Below are 17,396 nucleotides of genomic sequence, written 5' to 3'. Positions count from 1 at the left end.
TTAATGCTTCACCTAGAGTGTTAGAAATAGAAACAGAAGATAAAGAAGACATACGAGAATAATGCAAAGGAGAAACACAGTGATAACATAAATCAATATAATGTGGAGATGGATTTCGTGTGTGACTTGTACCATTTCGATGGACAATCGAAAGATCAAACTCAGAATGAAAATTAGATATGGTGATGGAGGCAGCATCAGAGGAGAGCCTGCAATGACCTCAAGAACAAATACGAATGATGTTGGGTGATGAAGATAATATGTTTGTAGTGGTTGAGAAGTAGTGGTCAACCATAGGAATATCTAGTGAGTCAGACTCCATAGACTAATAGGGAATTATGGTAGACGAGACATTAATAACTTCCAAAAGAGACGTGATTCTTGAAGGGGTTCTAGAGTTACGTTGTTGGACTCGAAATATGGAACATACTCAAAGAAGGTAAAATTGGTTGATATGAAGTATCGTAGAGTAGGAGAATAGAAATTATAACCTTTTAGGATCGATGATAACCAAGAAAGACACATTTTGGATGATCGAGCTGATAGTTTATCAAGTCCATGAGAGAGATTATGAATAAAACATGTAGACCCAGAGACATATGGAGGAATTAGGTGAAGTAGGAATAGGGAAAAAGAATTAAATGAGACATATTATTGTTAAAGACAAATGAGGGCATGAAGTTATAAGGTAGAGCAAGTCATTAGCAAAGCATCCCACCAAAACCTGAGTGGAACATTACGATGGAGAAGTAGGGTCTGAGTGGTTTCTACGAGATGCTCATTTTTGCGTTTGAATACTCTATTTTGTTGAGGAGTGTGAGGGAAAGAAGTTTGGTGAAGTATAATAATGTAGAACATAAAATTTTGAAATTGTTATGATAATTATTCATCGATATTATCACTTCTTAAGGTACGAATAGCCACACCAAATTAAATTTTTATTGATAATTGTTCAAAAATAGAAAATAGTTCGAATATGTATTTCATTTAAAAATAATCACGTGGAACGTAAAGAGTCGTCAATAAAGGAAGAAAAATACCTAGACTCAAAAGTAAAGATATTACACGAGGGACCCCAAACATCGGAGTGAATTAAAGCAAAAGGGGTGAAGCACGTTTATTGACTTGATTGGGAAAGTAATTATGAGTATTTTTTCCTAACTGACACGGCCCACAATGTAAGTTAGATAAACTTGACACCAACTTCTATAGTTTGTGAAAAATTCGATGACCTAACTGAGCATGGATACTGAGTGGAGAATTAGTGGTTGAACAAGTCTTAGATGACACAAAGAGATAGTAAAGGCCTTGAGACTGACATTTGACATCAATCATGTGTCCTTAACTCTAGTCCTACAAGGTAACATTACAGCTACAGAGGGTGACAGCACAATCAAAAGAACGAGTTAAACGACTGGTTTAAAGTAAATTGAATGGAGAATTAGGTACATAGAGAACATAAGTGATTGAGAAAGAATCTAGAATTTGAATAGTAAAAATTCCTTGGGATGAGGTTTGAGAATCATTTGCAAAAGGTAGGTAAGAAATCATGGGTGGAGAGGAAATAGAAAAGACCTTTATTACTGGTAACCTAATCAGATGCACCAACATCAAGGACCCAAAGACTAAGAGAAAATGATTGAGAGAAGCAAACATATGAATTACTAGTGTGTGTAACCAAAATAGTATAATCAGAATTCTGATTATTCTGACACCGCCTGATAAAATCATCGTAGTAGGTGAGGTCTGAAGAATGTCTAAATGATCAATTTGGGTCACATTCACCTAGCGTGGAGGTTGGCCATGCAATTTCCAATAGAGGTAAATAGTATGTTCAAGTCGGTTATAATGTTCACACTTGGGACGAGGTTTGGAGTTGGATAGCCTTCCTCGAATGTAATTCTGATTATTGCCAATGGATGTAAGGAGAGCAATGTGTATGGACACCAAGAGATCGTTTCACGTGACTTTTATTAATCACATGTGGTGCATCCAACAAGAGATGGGAATTCATTAATATCATATAAGTGTAATATAAATTTGACAAATATATGTTGACAGAGACCCTTCAACTTTTCGCTGAGTAATAATATTCAATAATATGTGACACACTCCATAAAGACATTGAGTATCATTCGTGTAGTTGTTTTGCCTGCGTCCAAATCGATTCACACATGATATGGGGATGGAAGATCGATTTGATAAAAGGATGAAGAGTGGACTCGATTACACTGCATAGTTGGGCATCGATTTGTTTCCATTTTGGCTTTTCAGCTGCAGTCATTGTGTTTTAAGTTATAGTGAGGTGATCATTGTAGCCTTGACCATGGATTCATAATTTAATGTCAACAGCACAACTATTGTAATTGGACTCAATCAATTTTTCTAGAGAAGGTGGAGAGGTAACTCAGTTGGTGAAAATGTTCTTCGAACCAATTGAGTCCACTCAAAAGAAGGAAAAAATCGCGTGAGCAGATGCAAACAGTGGTTGTTTCAACTAAAGCATGTTTTTCTTTGGATGAAAAATAAAAGCAGAAGACAAATCTGAAACTCAGTGGAAAAACCGACCACAGCGGCGAAGACGACAACCTGAACGACAGTCAAACACGCTGTCACGTGTGGCTATAGTGGTGGCGCGTAAGGCCCGTGCACAGTGCTTGTGGATGCGTGTAAGGGTGTGTGGTCGGTGGTGAGCGTTTGAATAAAGGTCGGTCAGCTAAGACACTAATGTTGGCGATAGAGATTTTTCAAAAAATCAACAATAACTGATCAAAAAATGATGAAAATAGACTGGAATGGGTTACAACATTAAGAGAAGGACAAACTGTGATAAGACGCTAGATCATTCGAGTAAGCACAATGAAAAAATTATCTTTCAAAACTCTAGATACCATGTCATAATATGAGAGAATTAAAAACATTTGAATAAAATCGTATGTGATAACACTACAAGTATGTTCGCATAACACTACAGAAGTCATATTATATATTAAAATATACATCTTGTCAAATTAATTACATAAGAAATAAAAAATATACTACAGTATATTCTATTCTATTTTAAATGTACTAAAGAATATTCTATGGAATATGTTACATACAAATATTAACAGTTTTGACCCTTGAGTATAACAGACTTTAATCTTCAATCAGAGCCTAACAGAAAACTATTAAAGACAAAGCGAGACACTGTCTATAAACGTGGCTAGTGACACCGGTAATGTAATATAAAGCCACATATAACTTATTGTAGAGATTAAGGTTATGTTGGACAAGTCTTTTCTTACTTGCCTACAACAGATTTTAGTAGTTTACAAGTGAAATTATTTATGACATTTGTCTTACTGAATTTACAGTGCACTTACATTTACAATACTTCCTTACCAAAAAGATATTTCAATTACCGGCAGTAACCATGGTTTTAATGTCTTATAATATTGTCTTATAAAAGTTTAACTTATAGAAGCATATAGCCTCCATTTGACAACAAACCCTTGAGGATTTTCCCCTTACAATTTCAATTGCCAGCCCGGCTTTCAAAACATTAGCCTAATGCATAACTACTATATAATTATAATTATACATTCATTTAACTGCCTATTAAAATCTAAATGATTGGTAAGTGGGTTTACAAACATTGCATAGTGTCTTAAACCCTACCCCAACCACTCCTTTGCAATTTAGGATGTCCATTTATTTTCTCCTCTTACCCTGCAACAATAGAATGATCTGTTTCAGTAAAAAAGCATAGAGAAACTTGAGCAAATAAGAAAGAATACAATGTACAGTTGCAAGTATGCATACCGAGGCATAATCATCCATAGTTGTCTGCTTCCGCTTCTTTGCAGAAGATGGACTCTCAGTCTGTCTTGCCAAAGCCCGCTTTGTTGGAGTCGTGTTCTGAAAGATTGTCAAACTTGAGTACAGTAAAGAAAATCACAATGAATACAATATTAGTAAACAATTTTTTTGTGTAAACATAAAGAAACCTTGGCAAGCTTCTTTTCTTTGCGAGCTTGTCTTTCTCTCTCATCATATTCCTGGTTTTCCTTTTCTACCAACCGAATAAGAGTGTCACACCTCCTTGCAAGTTCCTGGGTTGTGCGAGACTTAACAAACCAATCAAATCTAAACAAAGGTGATGTTCGAAATGCAGCCTTCAACTCATCCCAGTTACCATAGCCAAGTTTGTGAACCATGCATATCTGCAAATTTATAGCAGGAAAAGTAAGATTTTTGAAACCATGGAAGGACAGTGGTGGGTATCAAGAAATAAATAAAATTCCTACCATGAATCGGTCACATTCTTCATTGTATAGCTTCCCTTTGTTTTGTCCATACTGTACTTTCAACTCTAGCCAAGGATTCTTGTAGCGGTCCAATTTCTTTCCAATAGCTTTCATGATTTCATCCTTCCGAGAAATTCTAGCCTCTCCCCTCTCAATGTTTTTGATAATTCTATCATAATCTGCAGAAAATTATTCAAATGAACAGATTAGGCAGAACCTTGACATTCACATTCTAACTAGAAACTAACTTCAAGCTAGGATTGATAAATCACACATACATAAAGCAAAAGCTTGTTTCACAGATGCACTCAAATTGGCTGTAAGCCTGTAACATACCATTTAATTCCTTGTATCTTTCTTTGAAGACCTTAGCATATCTTTCAACTTCCTCATCAGTTTTTCCTTCCATCTCAGAAGCAATACTTTGTATATCATTTCGACCATATTTCTCACAGGCCCTGAGGAAAGTATTAAAATCTTTCCGGCTCCATGATGAAAATCCCTATATTGACCATATAACAAAACTCAACAATATGTCAATACGAAAGTCTAGTTGGCAAAAAGGAGGCAACTGTTCACCTGTTCTAGCAGACGTTCCTTTTCTTCCATCTCTTCAGCAGTCAATTGATTTCCTGCCTCTATACACCCAGTACATCATAATTAAAATTAAATATACAGGCAAAAAGAAGTCAGAGCATTAGTCTTCAGAATACTATGTACCTTCTGGTTCATCAACATCTATCGAGTCCTTCACCTGATTCTTCTGATGTGCTTGCTGAAATTTTATAAATTATTAGGTACTGAGTAGGATCTACACAAGCTAAACCTAAAAAAACATAAATAAACACATTCATTTTACATACATATACCTACCATGAGATAACGCACTTCCTTTTCATACAGCTCACTCAGTCTTTGAGTGTTGAAAAACTGGAAATCATGCCTGGGGAAGAACAAAAAACTATCAGTAACAGCAGAAGCTCTACGTTAAAAGGAAAAATTAAGTGCATAACTTACAACTGTGGCATCCTGGGAATGCGGGGCTCCTTTGGTTTAGTGGGGGCACCTTGGCGCAAGGTTTGCTTGAAGTATTCAGACTCTGAGTAACTAAAATCCCCCAAGAACCAGCATACCGTGTCATAAAAATAAGTTCAATAAAACTGGATACATAAAATGTAAAGGAAAATCCTTACTTGCGCTTCCGCTCCCTTCTTGGTGGTTCAACCCAGTTTTCACTCACAATTTTTTTGAAATCAAATTTGTTCTCATCCTTTATTTAAGGAAATAAAAGTAATTGTCTGTGTTAGTTGAATAATAAGGGGGCAAGGGAGAGTAGGTTCATGTAAAGCTAATTAAAATAGTTATCAAAGGCAATAAAATGTAACTTTACCTTATCATCATCAAAGTCATATAACTCAGCAGCTACAAGAAGAAAGTAGAAGTAATTAGTGACTTAAAATTAATAAACAGCTGAAAGCATAAAACTTTTAAGCATCAAGTCATAATTGTTTAAAGGTTAGAATATAGTGATAAATTGCATACTGTCATCCATTTTAAATTTGATCGCATCTTCAGTAAATTTCTTCATCTTGGCATCAAGCTCTGCAGTTGCCTCCTCTCCTTTGGCAATAATTCTATCAATATCCTCATCTGTAATTGTACTATCCTTGGAACTGAAAACCATTTCAGCTCCAAATCTAACCATTTGAAGCAACTCATCTTTATTTACAGCTGCATATATAAGCCAATGGAATCCATATCAGATGAATCATACAGTACACCTAGAAAAGAAAGAAGAAAGATTGCCCAGCAAGTCCTTACTCTTCTGCTCAGCCAACCGCCCTTGTTGAATCACCAAAGCATCAAGTGCAAGCTTTTTGTAAGCCCTTTCAATGACTTTCTCCTCAATTGTATACTGTACCATAACAGTGATGCGATGAGATAACAACACAAACAGTAAATATAAAATGGAATGACCAAATGAAGTTTAAAATTGCAAACCTCGGTGCAAAAACGGAACACTTGAACCTCTTTCTTCTGACCTATCCTATGAGCACGATCCTGAGCCTGCAAGTCAACTTGTGGGTTCCTATTGCAAAATCATAAACCATTAACAAGTAGTAATGATTATGGCACAGGTACAAATCAGATGGCTGCATCCACAACTGTTGGAAATACTGACCAGTCACTATCATACAGAATGACGACATCGGCAGTAGCAAGATTGATACCAAGACCCCCAGCTCGAGTTGATAACAAGAAGACAAATTTCTCACTTCCCGGTTTGTTGTAAGCTTCAATGGAGGCATCACGATCATCCCCACCAGTATTGCCATCTATGCGACAATATTGATATCCACGGAACATTAAGTAATCTTCAAGTATGTCTAGCAGCCTAGTCATCTGAGGGAAAGAACCGGAAATTAAGCACAGAGGAAAATTGAAAAGTAAAAATGAGAACTATTACAAATGGATTGCAGCATTTAAGAACTTTACAATCATCAAGGACAAGAGCCAGATTCCAACAGAACAAACCTGTGAAAATATAAGGACCCTAGAATCACGCTCCTTTAATTTAGGAAGCAACTTATCCAAGAGAACCATTTTACCTGCAGATGAAATTATTAAAATAAAGCATGTGTTTTATTAATCAACCCAGAAAGAACTTCTGAACTTTTATAGTGAACAGAACTTACCAGCACTGGTAATGAGATGATCTCCTGTTGTATAGGGAGGACCAGGTTCAGCACCTTGGAATAGATACGGATGATTACAACATTTGCGTAGTTGCATAGCTATATTCAGGAGGCGCTTCCGTTCTCCACCGGCATTGACAACCTCGAGATCCTTCTGCAGTAATGCTTTATAATACTGTTTCTGCATCTGTGACATGCCAACTTTAAGAATGGTTTCTTTTTTTGGTGGCAACCCTTTCTCAACATCCGACTTCAACCTTCGAAGGAGAAATGGTCGGAGAACCTTGATATACAAAGAAATGAAAGTGTCAATTATGCATCAGAATAACAGTGAAGACGGTGATCAAAAAAGAGTTCTATAAGTTACCTTGTGTAATTGTTGAACAACCTCCTGTTGGTCATTTTCACCAGAGATTTGAAACCATTCATCAAAGGTTTCAGCAGAACTAAAAATTTCGGGCAGAAGAAAGTTGAGAAGAGACCAAAGTTCGTGAAGATTATTCTGTACCATTAAAAGAGGTCATGAATGGAAGTAAATACTTGGGTCACATATATACAAACAAACAAACAAAAAACACTAGGATGGGAAGGGAGTCTAAATCTGCAATCAAAAGAAGTCAAGAAAAGCAATTAAAAAACCAACAATAACACTAAATAGCAATACTAAAACTTAAATCAATGCAAAGTTACATTATCTAACAAAAAAACTCAGCAGCAACACAATGCAAAATGCCTTGCCCCTAATGAAATTTCTGCATACCATATACAAAAGGTTCCATTGTAGACTGGAAGAATAGCCAAAAAAATTTAAATACATTTTTAACTGGAATTTTAAATTCTTTCCTTAATGTAGTTGCAGTTTTGATAAATAATGCGTTAATGCTCACTCGCACCTAGAGCTGGTAAAAAGGATTACCCAACCTGTGACAGATTCGGGCTTTTTGGGATACAAACAGGCTACATTTTTATTGTCCAATCCAGGCCCTTTGCAGGCTGCGATTTTTCAGACCGACCCAGTTTATATTTAATATTTATTTTTAAAATTGATAAAGTAATTTTTATTTAGAAAAATACAGGACATTGTAAAAACTAAAGACTAAAATACAAGAAATATCAGATTAGTGTTGTGTGTTGCCGTTTTGAGTGTGTGATGACTGCTGGGTTACTTTCTTTTTCTTAATAAATTACTGTAAGTTGTTCCCAAGTTGTGCACTTTAAGGTGAGTGTGTGAGGCTGTGAGTGAGTCCACTGCACTAGTGTGTTTAAAAATTTTGCCTTTTTTTATTTTTATAAAATAAGTAGGTTACCTGCAACCCGGGCAGACTAGCCTGGTTAAACTATGTGCTTCAACGGGCCAGGCTAGAAAGCCTGGTTTATAAATGGGCCCTAATTTTCTTGTTCAAGCCCACTATTTAGCAGGCTTTTTGGCCCAGCCCATTTTAGCAGCTTTGCATACCTTCTCCCCCCAAAATTAAAGCAGATATTCAAAATTGGTATGGGCTACTGTAACCAATGAAGATATATAAAACCAGGCACAATACAAAATTAACAATGCAGACACACCCTCCAACGCTTCTAACAGTTTCTTCATTTGAAGATTTAATGAGATTGATATAGATGACATCATTCCAATGTACCATTTATGATTGCATTGCAAAAATTGGTATGGAACCACCTCAATAATTATAATAGATCACTGAATTGAATTTTTTTTTAAAATAAGAAAATGTCATTTTTCACATGACTAAACTATTATAATACAATATACTATACCTGAAGTGGCGTGCCAGTAATGAGGAGACGATAATTTGTATTGAAAATCCTCATTGTTTTAGAGAGCAATGAATTCTCATTCTTTATTCTGTGAGCTTCATCGATAATTATGTAGCGCCAACTAAATCGACGTAAAGTAGACTTCTCCTTGATAGCCATTTCAAAACTTGTAACACAAACATCAAATTTCCCAGCAACTAACAATTCCTCTCTTATATGTCTCTGCAGTAATTTAAAATCATTAACAAAAAAGCACTACAATTAAGCATCAATTGTTACTATTGTAAAAATATTCCAACCCAGCAAAGCTGGACATACCCTTTCTTCAGGGTTGCCAAGGAATTTTACAGCACGTAGAATAGGACAAAAACGACGAATCTCATTCATCCAATTCCCAAGAGTTGATTTTGGGGCAACCACCATATGAGGACCTTTAATTCCTCTGAACTCGTGCAAGTAACCCATTAAAGATATAGTTTGCAATGTTTTACCGAGCCCCTGCAAATCACATTTATTGTCATAATTAATAAAAATCAGCTCACCAGTAACAATGAAGCCAAATAAGGCATCTAAATCAACTCAGTTTATCAAACTACAAACAACATAGTTAATCCACATGCAGTTAATTTAATGAGAAAGCTATGTTGTCAATAGCAAGGAATAGTGAAGCCGTGATAGGGTTCAGTGCATTGCTTTTTGCTTGCGTACCACCGTCAACAATGGTGGTTGTTGCAGCCACTAATTACGGTAAAATTGCATCCCCAAACCAGTATCCTGTTTTTTATAAGGGTTTCGGGGTTAAATTCCTCAAAATACTTTTTTAAGGTTATAAATTTCAATCCAAACCCCTTTAAGAGTGATGATATGGCCTTTATTCTGTTATGATCTTGCTCACAAACAATGGGAATCTTCTTCCTACTTTTACTTCAGTTCTTAAATGTTGGTCTTCTCTACTTAAATTCCACTTCTTTAACTATCAAGTATGATGGTATTGTTAATTATGTGCATTTTCCTATTTCGGAAGTATTCATGTTAACTTTGTAAACTGATTTTTAGTCTCAGTAATGGCGGTTATCCTACTGTCTGCTATGCCACTGTAGCAATTTAGGGGACCGGTGTTGTGCAACTGAGACAACCAACATAGTGAGAAAGGTTGTCAAGATAGGGGTTTTGACCAAGATTTGGAGGGGGTAGAAGATTGCAAAACATAAGATAACCGTGATCATAAGATCCCACCAAAACAAAAATACTTGTGTGTGTCATTGCTGTAAATTGCAGAAAATAGCATATTGTTAAAACTCTGCTACGCGATAGCGGTTAAACAATATTTTGAACTAAATAGTGTATCATGCAACAATAGCAGTTTGTTCAAATTATGTTCACAATTTTAAAATAGGGTTTTTGTTTTTACCCAGCCAGGACGTGCATGGCCTGAGTATATCCAAGCCTATAAATACTCAAGATCGCACACAATCGTATGATTTCATGATCTAAAAACAATTTCGATACGATCTTGCACTCATCTTGCCCTAAAACAGGATCTTGTGAGCAATTTTTATTGGATAGGCAGAGTGGAATTGCATAATCTTAAGATTTTACTATTTAAATCTAGATCTTGATAATGATAACCATTATGAGACACATCTGCAAGCACAAAATTAAACACATACCATCTCATCGGCCAGAATTCCATTTATTCCATTCTCATACAATCTGATTAGCCAATTTAGTCCAGCCAACTGGTAATCCCTCATCTTCCCTTGAATACCTAAAATAAATAACAAATACTTAATTCACATTCATATGAGCCAAAATTTCAATAATGTTAACCATAAATATAAATTTGCGCATTTAGCTGAAAAGCACCCTCCTCCCACTGAAGTCTACTGCCAGAATAAGAATCAAGTAAAATGCTTGGTAAATCTAAAAGTTCCCTGTGAATTTTATGCTATTAAGGCACAGCTTCACATCCTTACCCAGCCATTGATTGCAGAAAAGTGGGAGAAAAAGATAAACATGCATCACATATGTAAAAAAACTAAAGATAAATTTCAAAGGCAAATACAATATGGCGTAACCCATGCAAGCAAACACATAGAACATTTACATGATGGTTGTGTCAACAGACGAGTGTTTGCAACGCCATCTTCTTCTCCTTTTAGGTACTCTTCGTCTTCCTCTTCTTCAGTCACTTTTGACGCATGGCGGCCACTACAACAGACAACATTAAATGCCAGTTAAGTTTGTTTATATAGTACAAAGTTAATGCTAGATCAGTCACAACTCTTTGCTGTTTCTCTGAAAATCAAAGTCATAACACCGGCATAGGTAGAGAAAATATTTATTTTAATTAGGTAGCAAACACTTCTTAAGTATTAATTTATTAAAGGAGAGTTAATGACACATAATAACTTAATTACATAAATTGGATTTGAACGGGAAACTTTATGACAATTTTATGATGTTGATTTAAAAAGATAAATGACTATGCTAGACAATCTGAATCACTGAATGAAGAGACTAGGAACTCCACCTTGATACTCAATTATTTAATGAGGAGTTTGTTTCAACAATTTCCTTGGCATAGAAAAATTTGGTTACACCATTAAAAACCTAAAAGAACTTGAAACTTAGACGCGATGAAGGTATTATCTATGATGTAATATGGATGGTAAATCTAATCAAATTCATAGCAAAAACAGAAAAAGATAAAACATAGCATAACATATCATATCATCGCATAGGACACGTGAATCTTAGAAACGTACCTCCCTCTTCCCTTCTTTTGAGATGATGATGAATCGCCTTTTGCAAAATGTGCAAACAGCTCAGTCTGCTGTAACAAATACTTCAATCTTCCCTTTCCTCTATTGTTCTGAATTCCATTATAATTATATTAGACTAATCATTCTAGCAGAGATTATTACAACACAAAAAAAGTAATTTAGAGTAACCACAACCAACGCACCATGTCAGCTTCAATGGCAGCATTTTGAGTATCCAAAATCTCCTGAATTTTCTGTTTCTTCATTTTCTGCATTTCTTTTAGTCTAGCCTTCTCACGTTTGCTGATTTCAGGAGCATCATCGTCTCCTCCCTAAAGCCGCACAACAAAAGCAGCTCGTAACCAAGTTCATCAAAAACACACATGCTCTATCTCTCACTCTCACTGTAGTATAGTATGCAAATTTTCGCAGAATTTTCAAATCAAGTCAACGAAAATTCAATTTAAATTCATCTCACAATCTCAATAGCGAATCATGCATAGTTAATCAATATAAACCCTAGAGTATAAAAGAGCAAAGCTAACTGGACACAAAAAAGAGCAAAATAAGAGTTAGACCTGTTCATCGTCATCAGCGTCTTCAGCGGCAGCATCTTCGTCGGAATCCACCGGATTATCACCGACAACTTCATCATCATCGGAACTAGCCGCACGAGCTACAGCTTCCAGCTCCTCTTCGTCTTCTTCTTCGTTGATCTGTTCATTTCCTTGCTCTTCCTCCGATGAGCTCAAAGAGTTGGAGAATTCTTCGTCGGAGGAAGCTTGTTGCTTCGAAGCTTTCGCCATTGAATCTCGAATTCGAGGGTTTGTGTTGAGAGCGGTAGAGAACGAAAGAGGGATTTGTAATAATTGTTGTTTGAAGTCACTATGGTTATAAGATTCGGTGAAAAGTTTGTGATTGGGATGTTTATGGCCGTTCGATCAAGCAAGTAATGTACGGCTATGACTTTGAGGAAAAAATTTGTTTCCCGCCATGGGTTTGGAAATGTAGATTTTCCCACCTTTGTGTACCCCAGGCCCAACATAAGGCCCACAGAATATAAGACAATTTTGTTATCCAACCCCCAACCTTCTTAGAAACCCGCGCGAAATTTCTAAAATGTTCATATATTTCGGGAGTGCATCTCTGAAGTCAGCAAAAAAAGAATTTCGGAGATACATCTCCGAAATCATTTTTTTATTTAAAAAAAAATGTGTTTTCGAAGATGCATTTCTCTGAACTGTGTATGATCTGATTTTCGCTATAAGTATTATCACACGTTCCTTTATACTGTTTGATATCTCACTCCTTTTGCTTGAATGTTACCCTTTGTTGGTAACGTGCAGGTATCGATGAGGAGTAGCCATTACCGTTATTAGTTCGAGTCCGTGTCCTATGCTCTGATACGTAGCACTCGGGGGGATTGTCGCTTGTTTCCTTTTGTTATGTTTAAGTTTGAACTATGTGTTGTTTTATGAAGAAGATTATGTCTTCTTGTTTTCAAGTTAGATCAAGATGCTAACATTTTGACATTTATGAGTTTATGATTCTGCTGCATTGTTTTAAAGTTGATTTGGTTTTGAAGATTCATTTGGCTATGAGTTCTCCCTATTGATATATGCTATGTATCTATTATAACAAGCTGAGATATGTGATTGCTTTAATGTCGTAATGTGACACCTCATGTTGTTTTTGGAATTTTGCACTCTGATTTGTATTTAAACCGTTGGGTAGATTTGGGGTGTTACAATTAAGTTCAAGAGAATTACATGTGTGCATTGGATTTTAATTATAGTAAGTTGCGGTTATCTCAAGAAAGTAGTGGCCGAAGTGTTGCCAGGCTAAACTTAAGGATCGAGGAGTTAGATGTGGAATTAGCATTGAGAGTGGTTGTGTCAATTAGATTTTTGAGGACGGAAATATTCTAAGTGGGGGACAGTTGTAACGCCCGAAAAATTAATTAATTATTTAATTAAATTATAGCCGAATTATTTAAATGGATTATCAGAAGTTGGAATTTATCGGTATTAATTATTGATGAATTAATTTTAGTTAAAGAATATTATTGGAAATAATATTGGAAATAAGATTAGATTAATAGAGTTATTTTATGTGAGCCTATTTTATTGTTAGAAATAGTAGAAAGAAATGTGAGGAATTAGGTCCATTGAGACAAGAAGATGAATTTGGATTAGTAGTGTTATAAAAAGGAAGTAGAAGCATGATAATTAGGTTTACATGGAAAATTAAAACAGGTACAAGGATTAGAAGCACAAGGGTTAGAAGGAGAGGATACGATAAGTGTAAACCGAAACCAGAAATTATGAATTCGATCGGAGTTAAAGCGACCGTTAAATAAGGTAAGGGTGGGGTTCTAACTCTATAACCGGGTTTATGATGAATCATATGTGGGGATCGAACTGTATAGAATTATCTTTGTTGGTGTGAATTGTGTGTAGCATAATTATTTGATTGTGTACCGGTTCTGTTAATTTTGATCATTCCATGAAAATAATAGTATATGTGAATAACTGTATAGCTGTGATGGTTAGGGACTTTGTTGAGAATTAATTGGATAAATCAATAAGAAAATAAAATTGAATTGGAATCTGTTAATCGAAGGAGAAGAATTTAAGTATCCTGGAAAGACGAAGAAGACGAAGAAAGAAAACGACGTACAGTTAGGAATGAAGGCGAGGGAGCCCTATATGGTGGGGCGGGCGCCCCTTGTGCCAAAGAAGGGAGGTCGAACGCCCTTGGGGTTTAAGGGGATGGGACGACCGTCCCTTGTTTTCCATGGGGCCATGCTTAGTTTTGTGTCTGTTAATACATATATGTAGGCATTTATATGACTTAAATTATCTTTGGTACATTATTTTGGGTATTAATTTATTTGGCTCAAGTATATACACGTAGCAGTTAATTGAAGGACATATAGTAGTAGTAGTATAATAAACGACGGGTAGCAGAATATTATGGTGCTGATATATATATAATTTTAGTTGCAGTCTTAGAAGAAAATAGCAGGAATCACAAAGTTAGTAATATAGTGATGAAAATAATTTAGTAACAATAGAATATAATAAGAAAGCCAGTAGTTAAACTGCAAAGACAGTTAATTAGCAGGCTTGGTAAATTAGCAGCATGAAGGATAACAGCAGGTCTAGTAGAAGATGAGAGGGCAACAGGTGATAATTTGAAGGTCAATGTAAACTGGGTGCAAGAAATTAGTTATATCAGTATTATAGTTAGACAGTGTGTTAATTTGGGGTAATAATAGTGCATAAAACCAGTATCGAATTAGCCGAATTAGTAAACTAAGCGGTGTAATTAGTTGTCCGAAATTAATTGAAAATTATTGGAGTGACTAGTATATGTTAGTAGGTAGTTGTGATTGGTTTGTTTCGTGTATTATGTTGAATACGATGGGTTGCTATTTTCTTTGGGATTTATCAGCGATGTGTATGTTGCTATATTTTGTTGTTTTATGCGTAGTTGCAGGAAGTTTCAGTGACGATGTTTACCTCTAATTATTGGTAAAGAAATTGGTGATATAGGCTTATGCCTGGCGACGAGGATTTGTTGTTTATGTTATATGTTGTGTGATGTGCATTATCGAGTTGCATATTGTCATACCCCAAAATTTGTCCTCTCATTTTTAAAGACAAACACTAGTACAAAAATGTTAATTTACACCCGTTTTTTATTAAATTTACACCCATTATTTTTAATAAAAATCGGGTGTATATCCACAGGGTGAGAAATGTCTAACGCATTTACACCCTATTTTAAAACGGGTGTAAATACGTTCGTAATTACTCCCTATTTTAAGAATATCGGGTGTAAATATGTTCTATGTTACACCCTATTTTAACAAAAATCGGGTGTAATTTGGCGTAATTACGTTTTTAATTACACTCTATTTTAACAAAAATCGGGTGTACTTACGTGTTTAATTACACCCTGTTTTAATAAAAATCGGGTGTAATTGGACGTAATTACGTTTTTAATTACACCCTGTTTTAATAAAAATCGGGTGTAATTGGGTATAATTACATTTTTAATTACACCCTGTTTTAATAAAAATCGGGTGTAATTGGGCATAATTACGTTTTTAATTACACCCTGTTTTAATAAAAATTGGGTGTAATTGGGCATAATTACGTTTTTAATTACACCCTGTTTTAGTAAAAATTGGGTGTAATTGAGCGTAATTACGTTTTAATTACACCCTGTTTTAATTAAAATCGGGTGTAATTACGTTTTAATTACACTCTGTTTTAATAAAAATCGGGTGTAGATATGTTCTTAATTACACCCCATTTTAATAAAAATCGGGTGTAAATACGCCATTTATGAATGAACAATTATATCTATTTACACCCGATTTTTTTTATCATCATTAAAAAATTGAGTAAGACAATAAGTAAAGTTTAGCACCTATAGACTAGGATAGAACACCAACTTGACCAACAGATAAATTAGTGACTAATGTTATTAGATCCGCACAATTCACACACAGAGAACAACAAAGAAAAATTGCCTAAAAGTCGTGACTCCAACATAGAGCATTCCCTATTCAACAAAATTATAACAAAGCTTATATTTTAGACACTACTACAACGTATATTACTAATAGACTAGTATGTAACTGCCTGTAACTACCATAATAGCTTGATGGATCATTCTATGGATCATACTAGTATGAAGAATTCAAGCTACTCATGAACAACACAGACTCAAATTGGATCATCATTCTCGTAATTAACAAGTAACATCAGCTATATCAAATCAAGACATCAAGTAACCAAGCATCTAAAATTGATATAATAATACCACCGTGTAAGAATACACAAAACTTGTAATTACTGTGAAGTTTCTTAAAGGTACAAATCATACAATTAGTGCAATTAGAAACCCTAAAAACATATCAACATTCTCAATTAATGAATAATTGAGATCTCTGCATACCAAGACCTAATCGATCTGCCTCATCTGGTTCATGCAACCATCTTGCACGAATTCCTGAACTAGAGTTTTGATTATTCAAACTATTTGATTCACTAGAATCTGGACACTTGTGGCTTTGTTCCTCCTCATCACTCAAAGAATCATCGACGTCACTTTCCTCATTCTCTGAATCACAGGCTGATACTAAACTAGATGATCCTCTTCTGTTTAACATGTCACCATTTAATAAGTTAAGATGCAAATCAGCATGTGTTGAACCCAGTATGGTGAAAAAGAACCTGCAATGTTGACGCCATGTAAGTTTCAACTCTGGAAGGAAGATGCTGCATAAATTGCTTTGCAATATCTTGTAGAAAGTCCTCATAGTCACTTCTAACAAACCAAGACAGATGCAATATTATATCATAGGACGATTCTTAAAAACATTCCATTTATAAAAATATGCCTAACAGTGCCGGTGATCAGAAAGGAAACTCAGTGTGTTTAGCAGAGCAAGCAATCCTTCAATTTCTATCAATGGGAAAACTCGTCTCAGGGTAATCTGTCAAGTATGTTTCAAAAAGAAATTATTTACAATGTTATTCACTATGAATATCCAAATGGATTCAAATAATTGATACCTTTATTAGCCTTTTGTAGTTCTATGGCAGAGAATCGCAATAAATTGTACTTTTTTGACAAATATATGTGCGACCCTTTTTCCGAATAATGATTGCGGATCTTCCTATGACCTCGACACAACATGCATCTAGTTCTGCCATTTGACCTGCTCTCAGAAAAACTTCTGTCTTTCCTATCTGCAAAGAAAAAGGTTCATCGAAGGTGTTTCTCTTTCTTTTCTATGCAAAAGTATTATGAAGGTGAGACCATTTTCTGACCCATGCCTTAATAGAATTTATCAT

The 17,396-nt window shown here is 35.3% G+C and overlaps 1 protein-coding gene across 1 annotated transcript; it reads right to left on the bottom strand.

The window, feature by feature from the left end:
- Positions 1-3,376: 3,376 nt before the first annotated feature.
- Positions 3,377-12,410, bottom strand: LOC131595533 (ISWI chromatin-remodeling complex ATPase CHR11). Its single transcript, XM_058867898.1, has 25 exons — positions 12,102-12,410; positions 11,727-11,855; positions 11,527-11,633; positions 10,866-10,969; positions 10,429-10,526; positions 9,077-9,256; positions 8,759-8,980; positions 7,353-7,487; positions 6,986-7,268; positions 6,825-6,898; positions 6,472-6,692; positions 6,291-6,378; positions 6,111-6,204; positions 5,832-6,020; positions 5,680-5,711; positions 5,483-5,559; positions 5,307-5,396; positions 5,163-5,232; positions 5,010-5,064; positions 4,869-4,927; positions 4,626-4,791; positions 4,290-4,468; positions 3,990-4,205; positions 3,805-3,900; positions 3,377-3,711 (listed from the first exon to the last, which is right to left on the bottom strand). Exons 1-25 carry the CDS (start codon positions 12,327-12,329, stop codon positions 3,694-3,696), a joined length of 3,210 nt encoding a protein of 1,069 aa, XP_058723881.1. The 5' UTR covers positions 12,330-12,410; the 3' UTR covers positions 3,377-3,693.
- Positions 12,411-17,396: the final 4,986 nt, after the last annotated feature.

Source organism: Vicia villosa, linkage group LG4, assembly GCF_029867415.1.
Source record: "Vicia villosa cultivar HV-30 ecotype Madison, WI linkage group LG4, Vvil1.0, whole genome shotgun sequence".
NCBI classification, from domain to species: Eukaryota; Viridiplantae; Streptophyta; class Magnoliopsida; order Fabales; family Fabaceae; genus Vicia; species Vicia villosa.
Note: the sequence above shows the minus strand (reverse complement) of the source record. Positions and strands in the feature narration are given on the sequence as shown.